Genomic DNA, 13945 nt, shown 5'->3' with positions numbered 1-13945 from the left:
TGATGAGTATGAGCCCTCCCCATGCCCCGCAAGCCTCTGCTGCCAAGCTGGTTCTCCTTGTCCTGGCAGCCCCAAGAGCTGCACAAAGCTCTCCACCACCTTCCTCCCTCCAAGAGACAGAGGTACATCTGCTGCCAAAGGCAAATCTGACTGCAATGCTTGCTCCTATAAACCACATCCATGGGAAAGGGCTGGTTCCAGCGTTCCCTGGGGCTGGGCTGGCCAGTTGCCTCTTGCCAGTGTCATCCTCATCCTGGGATGCAGGAAACTGCCCAATTGTCCTGTCTCAACATCCTCATTACCCTGTCCCTTACTTGGGACTTTGAGCACAGCTCAGACCCTAGAATCAAAAGGGTTGGAAAAGACCTTCAAGATCAGCAAGTCCAACCTTTACTACAGCACTGCCAAGGCATCACCCATGGCACCGAGGCCTTGGATACACGGTGTGTGAACACTTACAGGGACAGTGACTGCAGCCCTGCCCTGGGCAGCCTGTCCCAATGCCTGAGCACCCTTTGTGGAAGGAATTGTTCCTCATCTCCAGCTAAACCTGCCCTGATGCAGCTTGAGGCCATTTCCTCTTGTCCCATCCCTTGTGCCTTGGGGGAAGAGCCAGAGCAGTTTTGCTCAGCCACTGAGGCAACTCCTTATCATGCCTTTTGCTCTCTTCCTCTTCTCCATACGCATCTTTTGGGTGACACAAACTCATCATAAGGCCAAGAAATCAAAACCCCAACAAAAAAAGAGTCCTGCCATCACTAACAAGCAGCTTCTGATCCTACAAGAACATGCCAAGCAGCTTGAGGAAAACCAACATACGGAGCCTACAGACCAAAAGCACCAAGTAACCATCAGCAAAACACCAAGACTAATACAAGAAAGTTGCATCTACAGCCAAACTCCAACCCAGGACACTTCACCCTGTGCTTGGCATCCAGTTTCCTACACTCACCTCATCACCGCGTCTCCTTCCCATGGGACTCACTTCAGCCGATCCACAAGGGTCATGGGAAGCTTTTGGGATACCGAGTGGGATCCTGCATGGGGGAAATAGGGCAGAGCCACCCTCACACACACACTCCCCATGTACTCACCAAAGCCTTACCTGTGACACATCACCGGTGAGGTCCGGGCTGCCTTCTCTCCCGGTGTCCCTCCCCATGTCCCTCCCTGTCACCCAGGGTGGGAGAGCACGGCAATGAGCACCACAACCAGACGGAGCGGCCACATGGAACAATCGTTTTAATGGATAGGCAGAGAGAGCCCCCCCTCGCCGCCCGCCCGTGCTCCCCGCGTGCCCCCCGCTGTCGGCTGCAGGGAAGGAAAGGAACCCAAAGGAGGAAAAGTGACCGCAGGAGAGACCCACCACTGGAACATTCCCAATCCCACGGTTCGGGGTGGCCGGGTGCCCATCGCTTCGCCGCCTTTTCCTTATCTCTTTGTTGTTTTATATATATATATATATACACACACACACACACGCAAACACATACATACATATACATACATATATATATATATATATAAAAATAGAAAACTGAGCTACATAGATCTCCCCCTATCCCTGCCCCATGGCAAAAGGCGACAGAGATGGACCCCGGTCCCCCGTGGCCCTTTGTCACCGGTGACCCGAGAGCAGAAAGGTGAAGGGGTTTGGGGACATGTGGACCAAGACGCTGGTCTTGTTGAGGACCAATACACACCTAACTCCATATACAGCATGCAGTAATGGCAGCGGAAGGACCCAGCTGGGAACCGTGGCTAGAAGGCTAACCAAAAAGAAAAATTATATATATATATATATGTATATTTATATATACTGTATATATATATCCCATAAAAAGATTTAGCGTCTCCCTCCGCCTCGACGCGTGGCGAGAGTTGCCCGTGCCCTTGGCAAGAAATGTTCAGACATCAGACTGCTTTTTGGGCCGGTTTTGGGGGGATTTTGCACAGGTTTCTCCCTTCTCCTCCTCCTTCTCTTCCTTCTCCATGCCTCCTTGGCTGAGTGGCGCTTGACAGCTTCTCTCTGCTCGCTCCTCCTCTCCTTTCTGCCTTTCTTCTTTATTCCTCCTTTTGGTTTTTTTCTTCCCCCTCGTTTTTTGCATCTCTGTTTTTTAGGAACTAAGAGTTCTAGGCTCGTATCAGAAAATACAATTAATAAAATGAACCATGATACAGAATCCCTTCTCATTCACAATGTCCGCGGGTGTTACGATGAACGCGTGGCTCGACGCCGGTCTCCTTCCTCCCTTTCTGTCGGTGGTGGTGTGGTAACTGTTGAAGATCTATATATCTATACATATATATATATATATATGTATATGTGGATATATATATATATATTCTGGAACACAAATGGCGGCACAGTCCATGAGAAGACGGGGAAATCTCAGCCAAGAAGAGAACCGGCACGTCTGCATGGAGGGTCCAGTGGGAAGGAGCGGGCGGGTGGTGGGAAGCGCCATGCCCCATGGCCCTGCTTGTCCTCTGTGGGCAGAGAACAGCGAAAAAGGGGAGAAAAAAGGCCTGGGAGACCAAAAAAAATAGGGCAAAAAAGAAAAGAAGACTCAGTTGCGTTGCATGTTCAGCAGGAAGCCTGGGATTTGTTCTGCTTTTGTTGTCGCTTCTCTCCTTTCCAAATTCTCATTGCGGTTTGTTGCATGGTTTGGTGCTTCTCTCCCCCTCCCCAGGTGGCCTGGCCGGATACTCTCTCAATTCTTATGGTTATTTTCGGAAACGGTGAACACATCATCTTCTTCTTCTTGTTCTTCTTCTTCTTCTTCTTCCTCCTCTCCCTTCTGCTTGCACTCGCTGGCCATGGTCATCGCCGCCGCTGCTCCGCGGGCCGGCTTCTCAGGTCAAAAGTGGCGGGCGAGCTGGGCGAGCGGCAGGGCCAGGAGCCACAGGCAGCCTCCTCGCCGCCACGCGCCGTTGTTCCCATCATGGACTGCACCAGGACCTGTGGATGGAAGAGGAACACTCCATGGTTAGCCAACGAGCCAATGAAACCCACTGAAACAACTACCTGAAAGGAGGTTGGAGTGAGGGGCTGGTCTCTTCTCCCAAGGAACAAGGGATGGGACAAGAGGAAATGGCCTCACGCTGCACCAGGGGAGGTTTAGATGGAGATGAGGAACAATTCCTGCCCCAAAGGGTGATCAGGGAAGTGCTGGAGTCACCAGACTTTTGAAGTGTTCAAAAGCCATGGAGATGAGGCCCTCAATGACATGGGTTAGTGGTGGCCTTGGCAGTGTTGGGGTAAAGGCTGGACTCGATGATCTTAAAGTTCTTTTCCAACCTGGCTGATCCTGTGTTTCTATGAAAAGAAAACCAACAAACCCACGTCATTTGGGCTCTTGACATCATGGCTCTGACAGCACAGTGGGTATCCACATCTGCCCATGCCATTACCAACCCCAACCTCTGGGACATAACCCCTCCATAATCCCACTAAGGCCCTGATACCCCATCACCACCAACCAACCCCTCTCAATGCCCTTTGTCCTCCCCAAAATCTGTCCACATTTCCAGTCACACTTGTAGAGGACAAGACTGTCCACACTCTGCCAGCCCCAGTGAGTCAGCACATAGGTCTGACCACCCTGTTATCTCCCTTCCTTGTTGTGTGGGGGCATAATAACCCCCTGCCCATCCAGCAGAGACACTACCACTAGTACTGCATTCAGAAGTTGGTGTTTTGCAGCTCCACAGAGCTTCTGTGGGACTCACCACTCATAAAGTGCTCTGCCCGTGGGTCCACACCATCTTGAGAACAAACTGGCATGAGGAGGGTGCTCAGGAAGAGCCAAGTCCATCCATGCCTTTGGGGATCACAGGGGGTGAGGAGCTCATGGCTCAATCAGGGAAAGGATGTGGAGGGTTTTGGACCCAATGAAAACACCCCAAATAGTTGGGCAAGGGGAACACTAGGCTGGAAAAGCTCTAGGAAAAGCAGGTCCTGATGTAGCAGGGCTGCCCACGAGATCTGCTCAACCTGCTTTAGAAACCCCAACACATCCCCTCACTTCAAAGCCTGAGTGGAGGACTAAGAACCACTTGGTCTCCCACCAGTAGCACTCACAGACACCTCGCAAGGTGTTAGGATTGAGGCTTCCCACTGAGTCCCAGCTCCTGTGTGCCTGTCCCTGTGTTACTTCCACAGCCCTCCCAACATCTGTAAGCCATCCCAAGGCATCACAAATGAAGCTGCATTGCTATTGAACCCCAAAACCAAGATGACAGCGAGCCAGTTGCTCTTATGATAAGCCACAGGTAACACCAGGAAGAGGACCATCCACCTTTCCACCCCTACAGCATCTCAGCATAAGCACTAAAAGCATCCCAGAGGAGGCAGGACTTGCCACAAGACTCAATTACACAGCAACACATGGAAAGCAGACCAGAGACAACCCATCTCCACCCCAGCAACAGGGAGAAGAGGGGGGGACATGCAGAAGGCACAGACTGCACTGGACGGGCACAATAGCTGGCAAGGAGGAGGAGGGATGGGAGGACAACTACACAACAGCAAGAAAGCCCTAATTCATCACTATTCCAGCAGGAGCACTTGGGGTTGTGGGGCAGGAACTCCAGCTGGGATGAGTTGGGGTGGGAGCCAGTGGGGCCCAAAGGGAAAAGGAGCAAGGGGGAGTGCTTGGCATAGCAGGGGTCCCCAAATTACTGACCTTTCCAGGGTGTCAGGGCAGTAGTTGTCTCTTCTAAAAATTAAAGAACAAGGGAAAGTTAAGGCAAAAGGGCAATGGAAAGTGCAGGCTCGAGACACTGAGCTCGACCTGGGGCCAGGGAGAACAAGCAGATGGGGTAGAGAGTGTGGGTGCTGCTGACCAAATCACAGCCTGCTCCTCTAGGGACATGGTCCTCCCATCTGGGGATAGTGGTCCATGGGCTGAGACAAGCTGGGGACTGTGGGAACCCAGACTGGCAACATCCATGGTGGTACCCTGACAAAAGGCAGAGCACAGGGGCTAGGATATGGGGAATTCCAGGGGTTCAGCTCTTCCTTCCTTATGCTCCTCTTATTCCCCTCTGGCATGGTCCAGAACCCATCCTTTCCAATAACCCTGCAACATCCCAAATGGATTTCGCGGTCTCTGGAAGTGGACTTGATGGAGGAGAAGCAGAAGGATTGTTCTCTTCTCCCTAACTCCAGACAAGGCTGTGGAACACTCCATCACCTCCCAGACAGCACCAAATGAGCCGCTGCACGAGGCAGCAGGCCTATAATAACAAGTGCTACATGTTAAATAAAGCACTAGTTGACCTTCCTGAAAAATGAGATTAAAAGAAGGATTAGGAGATGTAACACTACATTAGCCTCTGTCACTCAGCTCCCAAAAAAGCTCATGTCATGGGATCCGCATGGACTAAACCTTCATTTCAAGGGAGGGAATGTCCAAAAGACTCACTCAGCTGCAGGAAAAATGGGATGCTATGAAAACTGTCCCCCAAACCATCGGGTCCATGGTGGTTTAGGGCAGCTCAACAGCCATCACCCCCAGTGGGACTCAATTAGTAATGCTATTAAATCAATATTGCTCTATGGAAATGATAGGTGATCAAAGGATTCCAAGTGTGTTCCCTGACGGGATTCACAGACATAGAAACAAAGCTAAGAGGGATCATAAAACAAACTTAGGCTTTAGTGGGATGCTTCCCTGCATCCTGCCTGACACTGCTATCATGGCACGAGTCACACCAAACATCACCCATGGGTTAGAAACCAGCTAACAGCTTGCACAAAGCCAGCAGCAGAAAGTCATCTTCCCTTCTGGGGGCTCATCCAGCCAAACTGAGGGCACACATTAATTAAGCTTTTAGCCTCAGAAACCCCACAGGGAGCCTAAAGCATCCAAGCTAAGGAAGAACACGTGGCTTGGGATACGCTATGCAGGCAGTAGCGTGGATGGAGCTGGGCCCAGGCCATTGTCCCTAAAGAAAGGGGGTTGTCTGGGGCACCAATGACTAGGAAGGCTGGAAGAGAACTAGGCAATGATAATGATGGTTTAATGGGCAGGTAGAGATGCTGATGTTCATCACTTGGATGTTTTGGGGGAACAAATGGGTGTTAGGCTCATAAACATCCAAGGTTAGCTCTGCATCAGGGCTGCAGTCACAGAGCCAAGCATCCCAGATGGGACAAACTCCCCTGCCACAGCTCAGGGAAGCCCAATACTGACATTAGACAGCTTATCCATGTGCCCCTTCATCCCCTGAACCACATCCAGCCCCTCCTCAAGGATGTTGAGAAGTGGATGCTGCTTCTCAACATCTCCATATGCATCCCATGCTGCTCCAGCACTTTAACAACCCAACCTGTGTTTTGGAAATGCCACTATCCCAGTGCACTTTGCATCACTGAGAATACAGCCTGGTAGCCCTGAGCCACTCCACTGATGGCTCTGGAATGAGGAAGCTTGTTCCTGACCATGCAATAACAAGGAGAAGTCAAGTCAAGTTTGCCATAAGCAATGGCAAAGAGAGATGGGAGAGGATTTGGGGAGAGGGCACAGGTCCCCAAGCCCTGCTTTTCCCATATGGTTCCCACCCCATATCCCTGTCAGGGAAATATCCCTGTGGAAGTGGCCAGAGACAAGGTCTGATGTCCACCTCCAGCTCCTGATGGCCATGAGAGGGATCTGGGGAGCATGGACCCGTTTCCGGCTCTTGCATGTTGAGCAATTCCTGGCCATGAGCAGTATGCATTGCTCTCATCCCAATTCTGGTACGCAGAGAAATCAGTCCCTAGATGAGGGTAAACGGGTTCTTCTCCTCCCTGCCATCTACACCTTCCCATCTCCTGGCCCTCTGCACCTTTCCTTTCCCATTGGCACCATCAATAAGAATATATCTGCTTGGCAGGAGGGGAAAACATGACCTTGAAGATGGTGGAGCCCTGGGGACCTTTAAACAGAGGTTCTCCTTGGTATTCATCACAGTGAGAAGATGGGAACCTGCAGTCAAGTCCTAACTTGGCTTTGACAGAAGATCCCAAACCCCTCTGACCACTGGCAGACACAGGACCCACATCAGGAGGTAGGTTTGGAGGTTTTCCACTTTCCCTGAGCTCACCACGACCTCCAACCCATGCTCCAGAGCAGAAAAGATCAGCACATCTCCCCCAAAAGACAAGGAAGACCCTTCCCATGTCTCTCATGTTGGTGGTCTCCCTGTCAAACTGTTCCCCATCCATCTCTCTCAGCCCTACTCACCATAGAGGATCATGCTGGCGTTGGTGTTTCCTAGCTGGTTGGAGGCTACGCAGGTGTAGTTGCCATAGTCCTGCTCGGAGACGTTGAAGAAAGTCAGCTTGGAGGAGAAGGCTTTGTTCTCCACTTTCAGTCCTTTCTGACCTTCAGCCAGCCTGTGAGGAAAGCAGAATGGGAGAGGGTCATTGGGATGGCATCAGGAGGAGAAGCATCCGCTGTTTCCCATGACCTACCATCCCCATGTCCTGCTTGTGAGTGGGGACATAGAGCTTGGGAGAAAGATTGGGGATGAGGAGGGAGAAGAGAAGGTGTTGAGAGAGATATGGGAGATTGATGCTGTTCTGCTGGCCCTCATCCCTTAGCTGCCAGCCCGCACCATCCCCATCAGAGGCATCCATCAGAGTCACTGTTGAAAGGGCTGGGCCTTCCCAAAAGCCATGCAGAGGGAGGGATGCTCCCATGCCCAGGGAGGGAATATGGGAAATGCTCCTGGCTTCCCACTTCCATCAGCCTCGAGGGCTTTTCAGACCTCCCTGCTCTGTGGGTGCCTTCTTGCTCCTTCCTTCACCTGCCAGCCCTGGCAGCGTGCACAGCACCCATGCCTTTGTGTGGACCATGGAGCGGGGAGGCATTCCTCAGCTGACACAAACCCAAGTGCTTTGACATCCCTGAACCAGTGTCCCCCTTCTGCTTAGCTACTGCAGCTCTTTTCCCTGCTCATTCCTCCCAGGAGGTGCGGCATCCCTGTTCTCACCCCTGCTACACTCTGAGCACCCATCTGCTTGGCAGGCCCTCGTGATGTGACCTACTTCTGAGTAAAGCCTTTCATCTGCCACGCAAACATCCACTGCATTTACACTCCTCTTGCTCTTTTCCTCCCCAAAACCGGCAGCTCCAACCTCTCCTCTAGCTTCTGGAGCATCTTTTTTGGCTAAAACATGCCTTGTTTTAGTGTCCTGGGTGGCTTGTGCTGCATTCAGCCACACCGCAGCCTCTCCGGGCTTCCCAGGGAGAAGCAATGGAAATGTAGAATCATAGAATCAACCAGGTTGGAAAAGACCTTTAAGACCATCAAGTCCAACCTTTACCCCAGCACTGCCAAATCCCACCATTAACCCATGTCAAATGGGTTAAAACCCTTTGCCTGGGGTCATTTGTTCCAGAGTAGGATCCTTCCCTGTTCTCCTCACTCCCAAGCCACATCCCTGTGCAAACCCTGTCTCTCAACACCTCATTTCTTTTGCCTTTCCAAGAGCAAGAAGCTGACTCTGCCTTCTGGCTAAAGTGTTTAAAAAGATGACAGGGATTTCATCCTCTCCTAAGTGCTTGGATTTGTGCTGCCAATATCACTCTCGGATGTTATGCTTCACCTAAGCAGGGATTTACCTTAAAACAGAGGCACGGGCAGCAGTGATCCTGCCTGTGCTGCTTGCACAGGGAGGGAAAACCTGTCTAGCTGAAAGAGGCTGCTGGCAAAATACCCTCCCAGCATCCCAGCCTGGCTCGTGCTGAGGGTTACTGGGAATTCAACTGGTTATTGTGGTCCCAATGAGGAAGGTGCCGCACCAGGTGCCCTCCCAGTTTGTTCCCCCAGGATCTTACCTTTTGTCATCTTTGTACCACTGGAAGTCAGCAGAGGGGACAGCAGAAGCTTCGCACATCAGGATGCCCTTCTGCCCCACTGGCACCCCAGTGCTCTTTGCACCCGAGATGTACGGTGGGTCTGTGGGGAAGATGGGAAACCTGGATCAACACCTTGGGGCATCTGACCCCCCTGCTCTTGCTCCTCAAGCTCCCTTTCATTTCTCTGCACTTAGGAAGGGGCCAAAATAATCTCCAAGCCCACGTCCAGCCCCTGATGCTCCTGTCCAAGGGGGTTGGGGCTCATGGGGGACCCCACATTGCAGACCAGTGAGGGTTTCTCTGAGGACTGGAGCCCCCATCCCTTGGATACCACGTGTCCTTGTGCTAAGCAATGGGTAGCCACAAAGGGGTCTTCAGCTCTATCAGAGCATGAAATATGCTGCTTGCTTCCTCACTCTCTTTCTTTCTTCTCTCTCTTATTCTTTCTAATGGAAAAAATCCCTATTTATTGCTCACTTCTCTCCTCTCCCCAGAGGTTATCAGCACAGCATCTCACCATGGGTGGAAAACCCAGGTTGATGGAGACAGCTGAGGAGGAGGTGACGGGAAAAAGCAGCTTGAAAAGAAGGGGGGAAAAGGGCAAGCGACAACCTGTTCAAATAGACCTTTGCTGCTCCTGCTTCCCAAATCCCATCCCCTCACGGGGTAGCACATCCAACCCCATCCCTGTCTACTCACAGTTGACAGTGACTTTGACTCGCTGGACCACAGGCGCTGCCACGTCATTGGAGGCGCTGCATTCATACTCCCCGGACTGCTCACGTGTGATGCCCGTGATCTCCAGGTATTCATCCTCACTGATGAAGCCCACGGCTGCAGGGACAAAGGGAAAGGGCCATGAGTGATGGGGAAGCATGGCAAAACTGTGTCTGTATCTGCACAGAGCACCCAACTCTTGTATGTGTTCCACCATCCCAACAAAACCCTGCCAGAAAGGTGTTCCCAAGCAACAGACCTCTGCGGTGGCTTTGGCCTCACCAACAGCATCACTTGCTGGAGACTATGTCCCCACGGTGGGCAAATTGGTCCTCACCAAACCTGCACCAATCTCCACATCCACCCTGCAACAATGACCTGAAATCATCTCTTACTGGCAACTGTGCATCCTACCTCACCATCCTGCTGGGCTCATATAGAATCATAGAGTCACCTAGGTTGGAAAACACCTTTAAGATCAAGTTGGAAAACACCTTTAAGATCAAGTCCAGCCTTTACCCTACCACTGCCAAGGGCACCACTAACCCATGTCACTATGGGCCTTGTCTACATGGTAAAGGAACACTTCCAGGGATGGAAGTGTTCAAACCCTTCAAACAGTGTTAAGACATGGACAACCCTCTCTAATTTTTCAGCTTCAATTCCCACTTCATTCCCATTAGTTGTGGTGCCAACACCTCCCTTCAGCTGAAACACTTCATCCCATGACCACTGCAGGCTCATTCCTATGGTGCCCATGGGGCTCCATGCTTGTTCCTCTTTCCCTCCAGTTTGGCTCAAAGCCATACAGATGCAGCCCTCTCCCTTCCAAGAGCCTTTGAAGCATCCCTGGAATACCATAGCGCTCTGGTGCTGGACCACAACAGTCTCCTGGCTGGAGATCGCGGTGTTACAACAAGCACAGATTTCAACCAAGTAACCTGGCAGTTAGGACACATCCACACCCCAATAAAGCACAGCAGGAACAAACATCACGGGCAGTTTTTCCCTTCTCCCTTCTTTTTGTTCCCATCTCCCCATCAGATCTCCCACTGATGGCCAAGATGCTGTAATTACTGTGCAAAGCATCTCCAGGACCGGTGTCACACTTAATATTCCTATAAATTTTAAACGCTAGTCCTTGGTACATATGTGTGGCAATTGGTGTCATATTTTAATTTGGCTTGCCCTACACCATCTGAAATTAATAATAGCTGGAATTACCAGTGTAATTTATAAATTAACATTGCTGCAGCATTAGGAAATAAATTAGCTCTGGACAGCTGTTGCCAGCAGTGAGTGCCAATGGCACAGAGGCCGAGCACAGGTCCCTGTGGGATGCAGCCGGTGGATCCTGGTGATCCCACCCTCACCCTTGCTTTCCACCCGGCTACCTGATGGGCCACAGCTCGCTGCACTTGACCAGTGAACCGTGTGCATCTTGCTCCTGATAAATCCATGCAAATTACCCACGTGGGATGCTTCTGCCAGGGCGCATCCTGCTGCTGAAGCTTTCATAGCATCCTTTCACATGGTACATCAATAGGGAGTGTGGCCACACGCCACCACCCACTGATGTGGCTCTTTGGGAAACACACAAAGCCCCGGTGTGATTTCTGTTACACTCCTGCACAGCTCAATAGGGTGAGCTCCTGCAACAAGCACCCACTGGGATCCTGCTGCTGCAATCCCAGGTTTGGGATTGTTCAGCATCGCAGCTGGGATTGTCCGCTTAAACTAGTGCAAAGATGCTCAGCCCTTATCATAGATTCATGGAATGGTTTGGGTTGGAAGGGACCTTAAAGCTCATACAGTTCCAACCCCTGCCACAAGCAGGGACACCTTTCCCTAGAGCAGGTTGCTCCAAGACCCATCCAGTCTGGCCTTGAGGGATGGGGCAGCCATAGCTTCTCTGGGCACCCTATGCCAGCACCTCAGCACCCTTACAGGTCTCTGTCATAGAAGGATTCTGATATCAGGAGCAAGTGAAGCCTGTCCATCCATCTGATAAATAACAATATTGAGAGCTATTCTGCCACAGCATCTCCTAGACAGGGGAATCTGCAGTGTGCACTGTGCCATGTTCAGTTCCTATTCCATGATCTGCAATATGGTCACTGTCATCAAGATATGTCTTAGTATTCATCAGTCACAAGTTGCTTGTGGTACTTGCACTGGCAGTAGAGATTCATTCAACACATAAAGGTAGGACTGAACATCATCTTTAACTGGAGCCAGGGAATCATGTTTCCAAACTAAATACACTTTTTCTACTGCTGCATACCCAAGTAACAGTCTCTAAAACACATATAGCAGAGATATGGAACGTCAGGAAATCACAGCTTGGCTCTGCCCTGCACCAAACCTCATGAGAACCCTGGGACATCGCACACCCACTGAACTATGGTCCCTGTGCACACACACATGGATCCCACCATTCCAGACTGACCCCATGAGCTTCGGGAAGGGGTGAAGCAGCTTTTCCTGCACACCCCATATGATGAGTTATGATGTTCACCCTCATCACCAACCCACGTTGAAATCCCCATCGATGGGCAAAGCTGCTGAGCTCATCGTTCAGCACAACTAAAGGGCAGCACATGAAGGTTTTACCCCCAAATTAGTTGCAGACACGCAAATCCCAGCGTTAAATCCATCGGGCTGGCAGCACTTTGCTGCAGCAAAAGGAGAGAGGGGAGGGAGAAGTCATCCCTTTTATAGCTGACCCAGAATCAGCTTCTCTGTAGCACAGCGCTGCCTGCTGATAAAATAACGCCACAGCCGGTGGCCTTCAGATGCTCCGATGAGCAAATGTGAGGCAGGTTTGTGCAAAGGCTCAGATAACACTCGGCTTCCAAACTCTCAGATACCACTCAGCTTCCCAACTACCCAAAGGCTCTTCCCTGAGTGTTCCGGAGCCAGCTCACACGCAGCAAGAATTAGGTCTCTCTATAGCCAAGCTGTAGTTCACGGGCCCAGTTTGATGTGGGAGCAAAGCAGCTCGAGTGTGTTTCATTCCCTGGCAAAAGACTTCATTAAAGTAACTGCAAGGGTCAGCTTTCCACCTGCAAAAGCTCCGAAAATTGGGAGATGAAGGTTTCCTCTGTGCCTGTACTGAAGTCTGAGATACGCACACAGCAATCAGCAGAGCACAGAGTTCAGGGCTTGGAGTCTGGCACCTTGGGTTTTCAGCTGCAGCCCATGGACCTTAGTGTGCAGAGCCCACCCTGGACCAAAATGGGATGCTCTGAGCCAGGGCTGACACCTGCACAATCTGGTATTACTCAGATAACAACGATGATAGCATGAGGAAGACCTTCCTGCATGAGGCGCTGGTCACATCCTGCTTCTTTAGTGCCGGCTACAGCATCTCAAGGAATAAGGTGACATTAGTGATTCCTGCCCTGAGGACACCAGGGGAAGAGGCCACTTGCTGTGTCCCTCCATCCCTTTCTGCATCAGGGGATTTGCAGGAAAACTGGGTCCATAAAGTCGCTTCACTGTCTTATTGCTCCAGCAGCCAAGGGGCAAAGGCATGGCCCGAGAGTAATTGCCCAACAGCTCGACTCCCTGGCCTCTGCTTTCTTGCCTGTTTATAATGGGAAGTCTTCCTGACAGCTGGACAAATCTCATTCATTAGTGACTGCCAGAAATAGAAACCCAAATAGATGGGACCCAGGGAGCAGGACCAGGGCTCAGCAAACACAGCCTGGGATAAACACAGGGCTGATAAACATGGGCTCTGCTTTGGGTGAAGCTCAGTTCCCTGGCTTTAGGAGCAAGGCAAGCCCTAGGTGGGCTTTGGATGGGGATTGTTTCTCCAGCACCTCACAGGTATCCCTTTGGGATTGCACTGCAGTCATCCCACCACCCACCTGAAACCAGAGCTAAAGCAATGCAGTGAGAACCCAGCTCCCTCCATCCGTACCTCCAAAAGCACCCAGAGCTCAGGGATGCTCAGGGATGCTCTGGCGCAGGGGGCTGCAGCTCCAGGAGCTGCCCCAGAGCTGGAATTGATGGTGGGAACTGTTCGAGGCTGTCTTTGCTTGAGCACAATTAGGAGCTGAAATATTGCAGGAATTAATGGGAGAGTGCTCTCATCTCCTCAGGAGCTAGAAAACCAGCACAGCCAGCACCCATCATTATTATTATTAATACTAATAATATAATACAGGCCAGAAATGGACTAGGCACAAGCGTAATCCTTGCTCAGCAGCTGAGGATGATGAACTAACTCTGTGCAAGCTGGAGAGATGGAAAACCAGAGCCTGAATCCACCTGGATGGCGAGCGGGATCCTGGCATAAACCATCACACACATTTAGGACTTGGGGTCCCACACAGATGCCTCCTGCATCCGTGTTCCTCCCTTCTTGC

General features: G+C 51.2%; 1 protein-coding gene across 2 annotated transcripts in view; it reads right to left on the bottom strand.

The window, feature by feature from the left end:
• Positions 1-2369: 2369 nt before the first annotated feature.
• The window catches only part of LOC101870367 (protein CEPU-1), a 130770-nt gene continuing 119194 nt past the window's right edge, over positions 2370-13945 (bottom strand). Inside the window, exons 4-8 of one of the 2 annotated variants that reach the window (XM_034069522.1) lie at positions 9552-9686; positions 8832-8952; positions 7233-7384; positions 4689-4721; positions 2370-2962 (exon numbers count right to left, since the gene is read on the bottom strand). In XM_034069522.1, the coding sequence (XP_033925413.1) occupies positions 2862-2962; positions 4689-4721; positions 7233-7384; positions 8832-8952; positions 9552-9686 (542 nt within the window). In that variant the 3' untranslated portion in view covers positions 2370-2861. The remainder of the gene's footprint in view (positions 2963-4688; positions 4722-7232; positions 7385-8831; positions 8953-9551; positions 9687-13945) is intronic. The other variant, XM_034069523.1, reaches the window with a different exon arrangement.

This window comes from Melopsittacus undulatus, chromosome 15 (assembly GCF_012275295.1).
Source record: "Melopsittacus undulatus isolate bMelUnd1 chromosome 15, bMelUnd1.mat.Z, whole genome shotgun sequence".
Taxonomy (NCBI): domain Eukaryota; kingdom Metazoa; phylum Chordata; class Aves; order Psittaciformes; family Psittaculidae; genus Melopsittacus; species Melopsittacus undulatus.
This window is presented reverse-complemented; position numbering and strand designations above follow the sequence as displayed.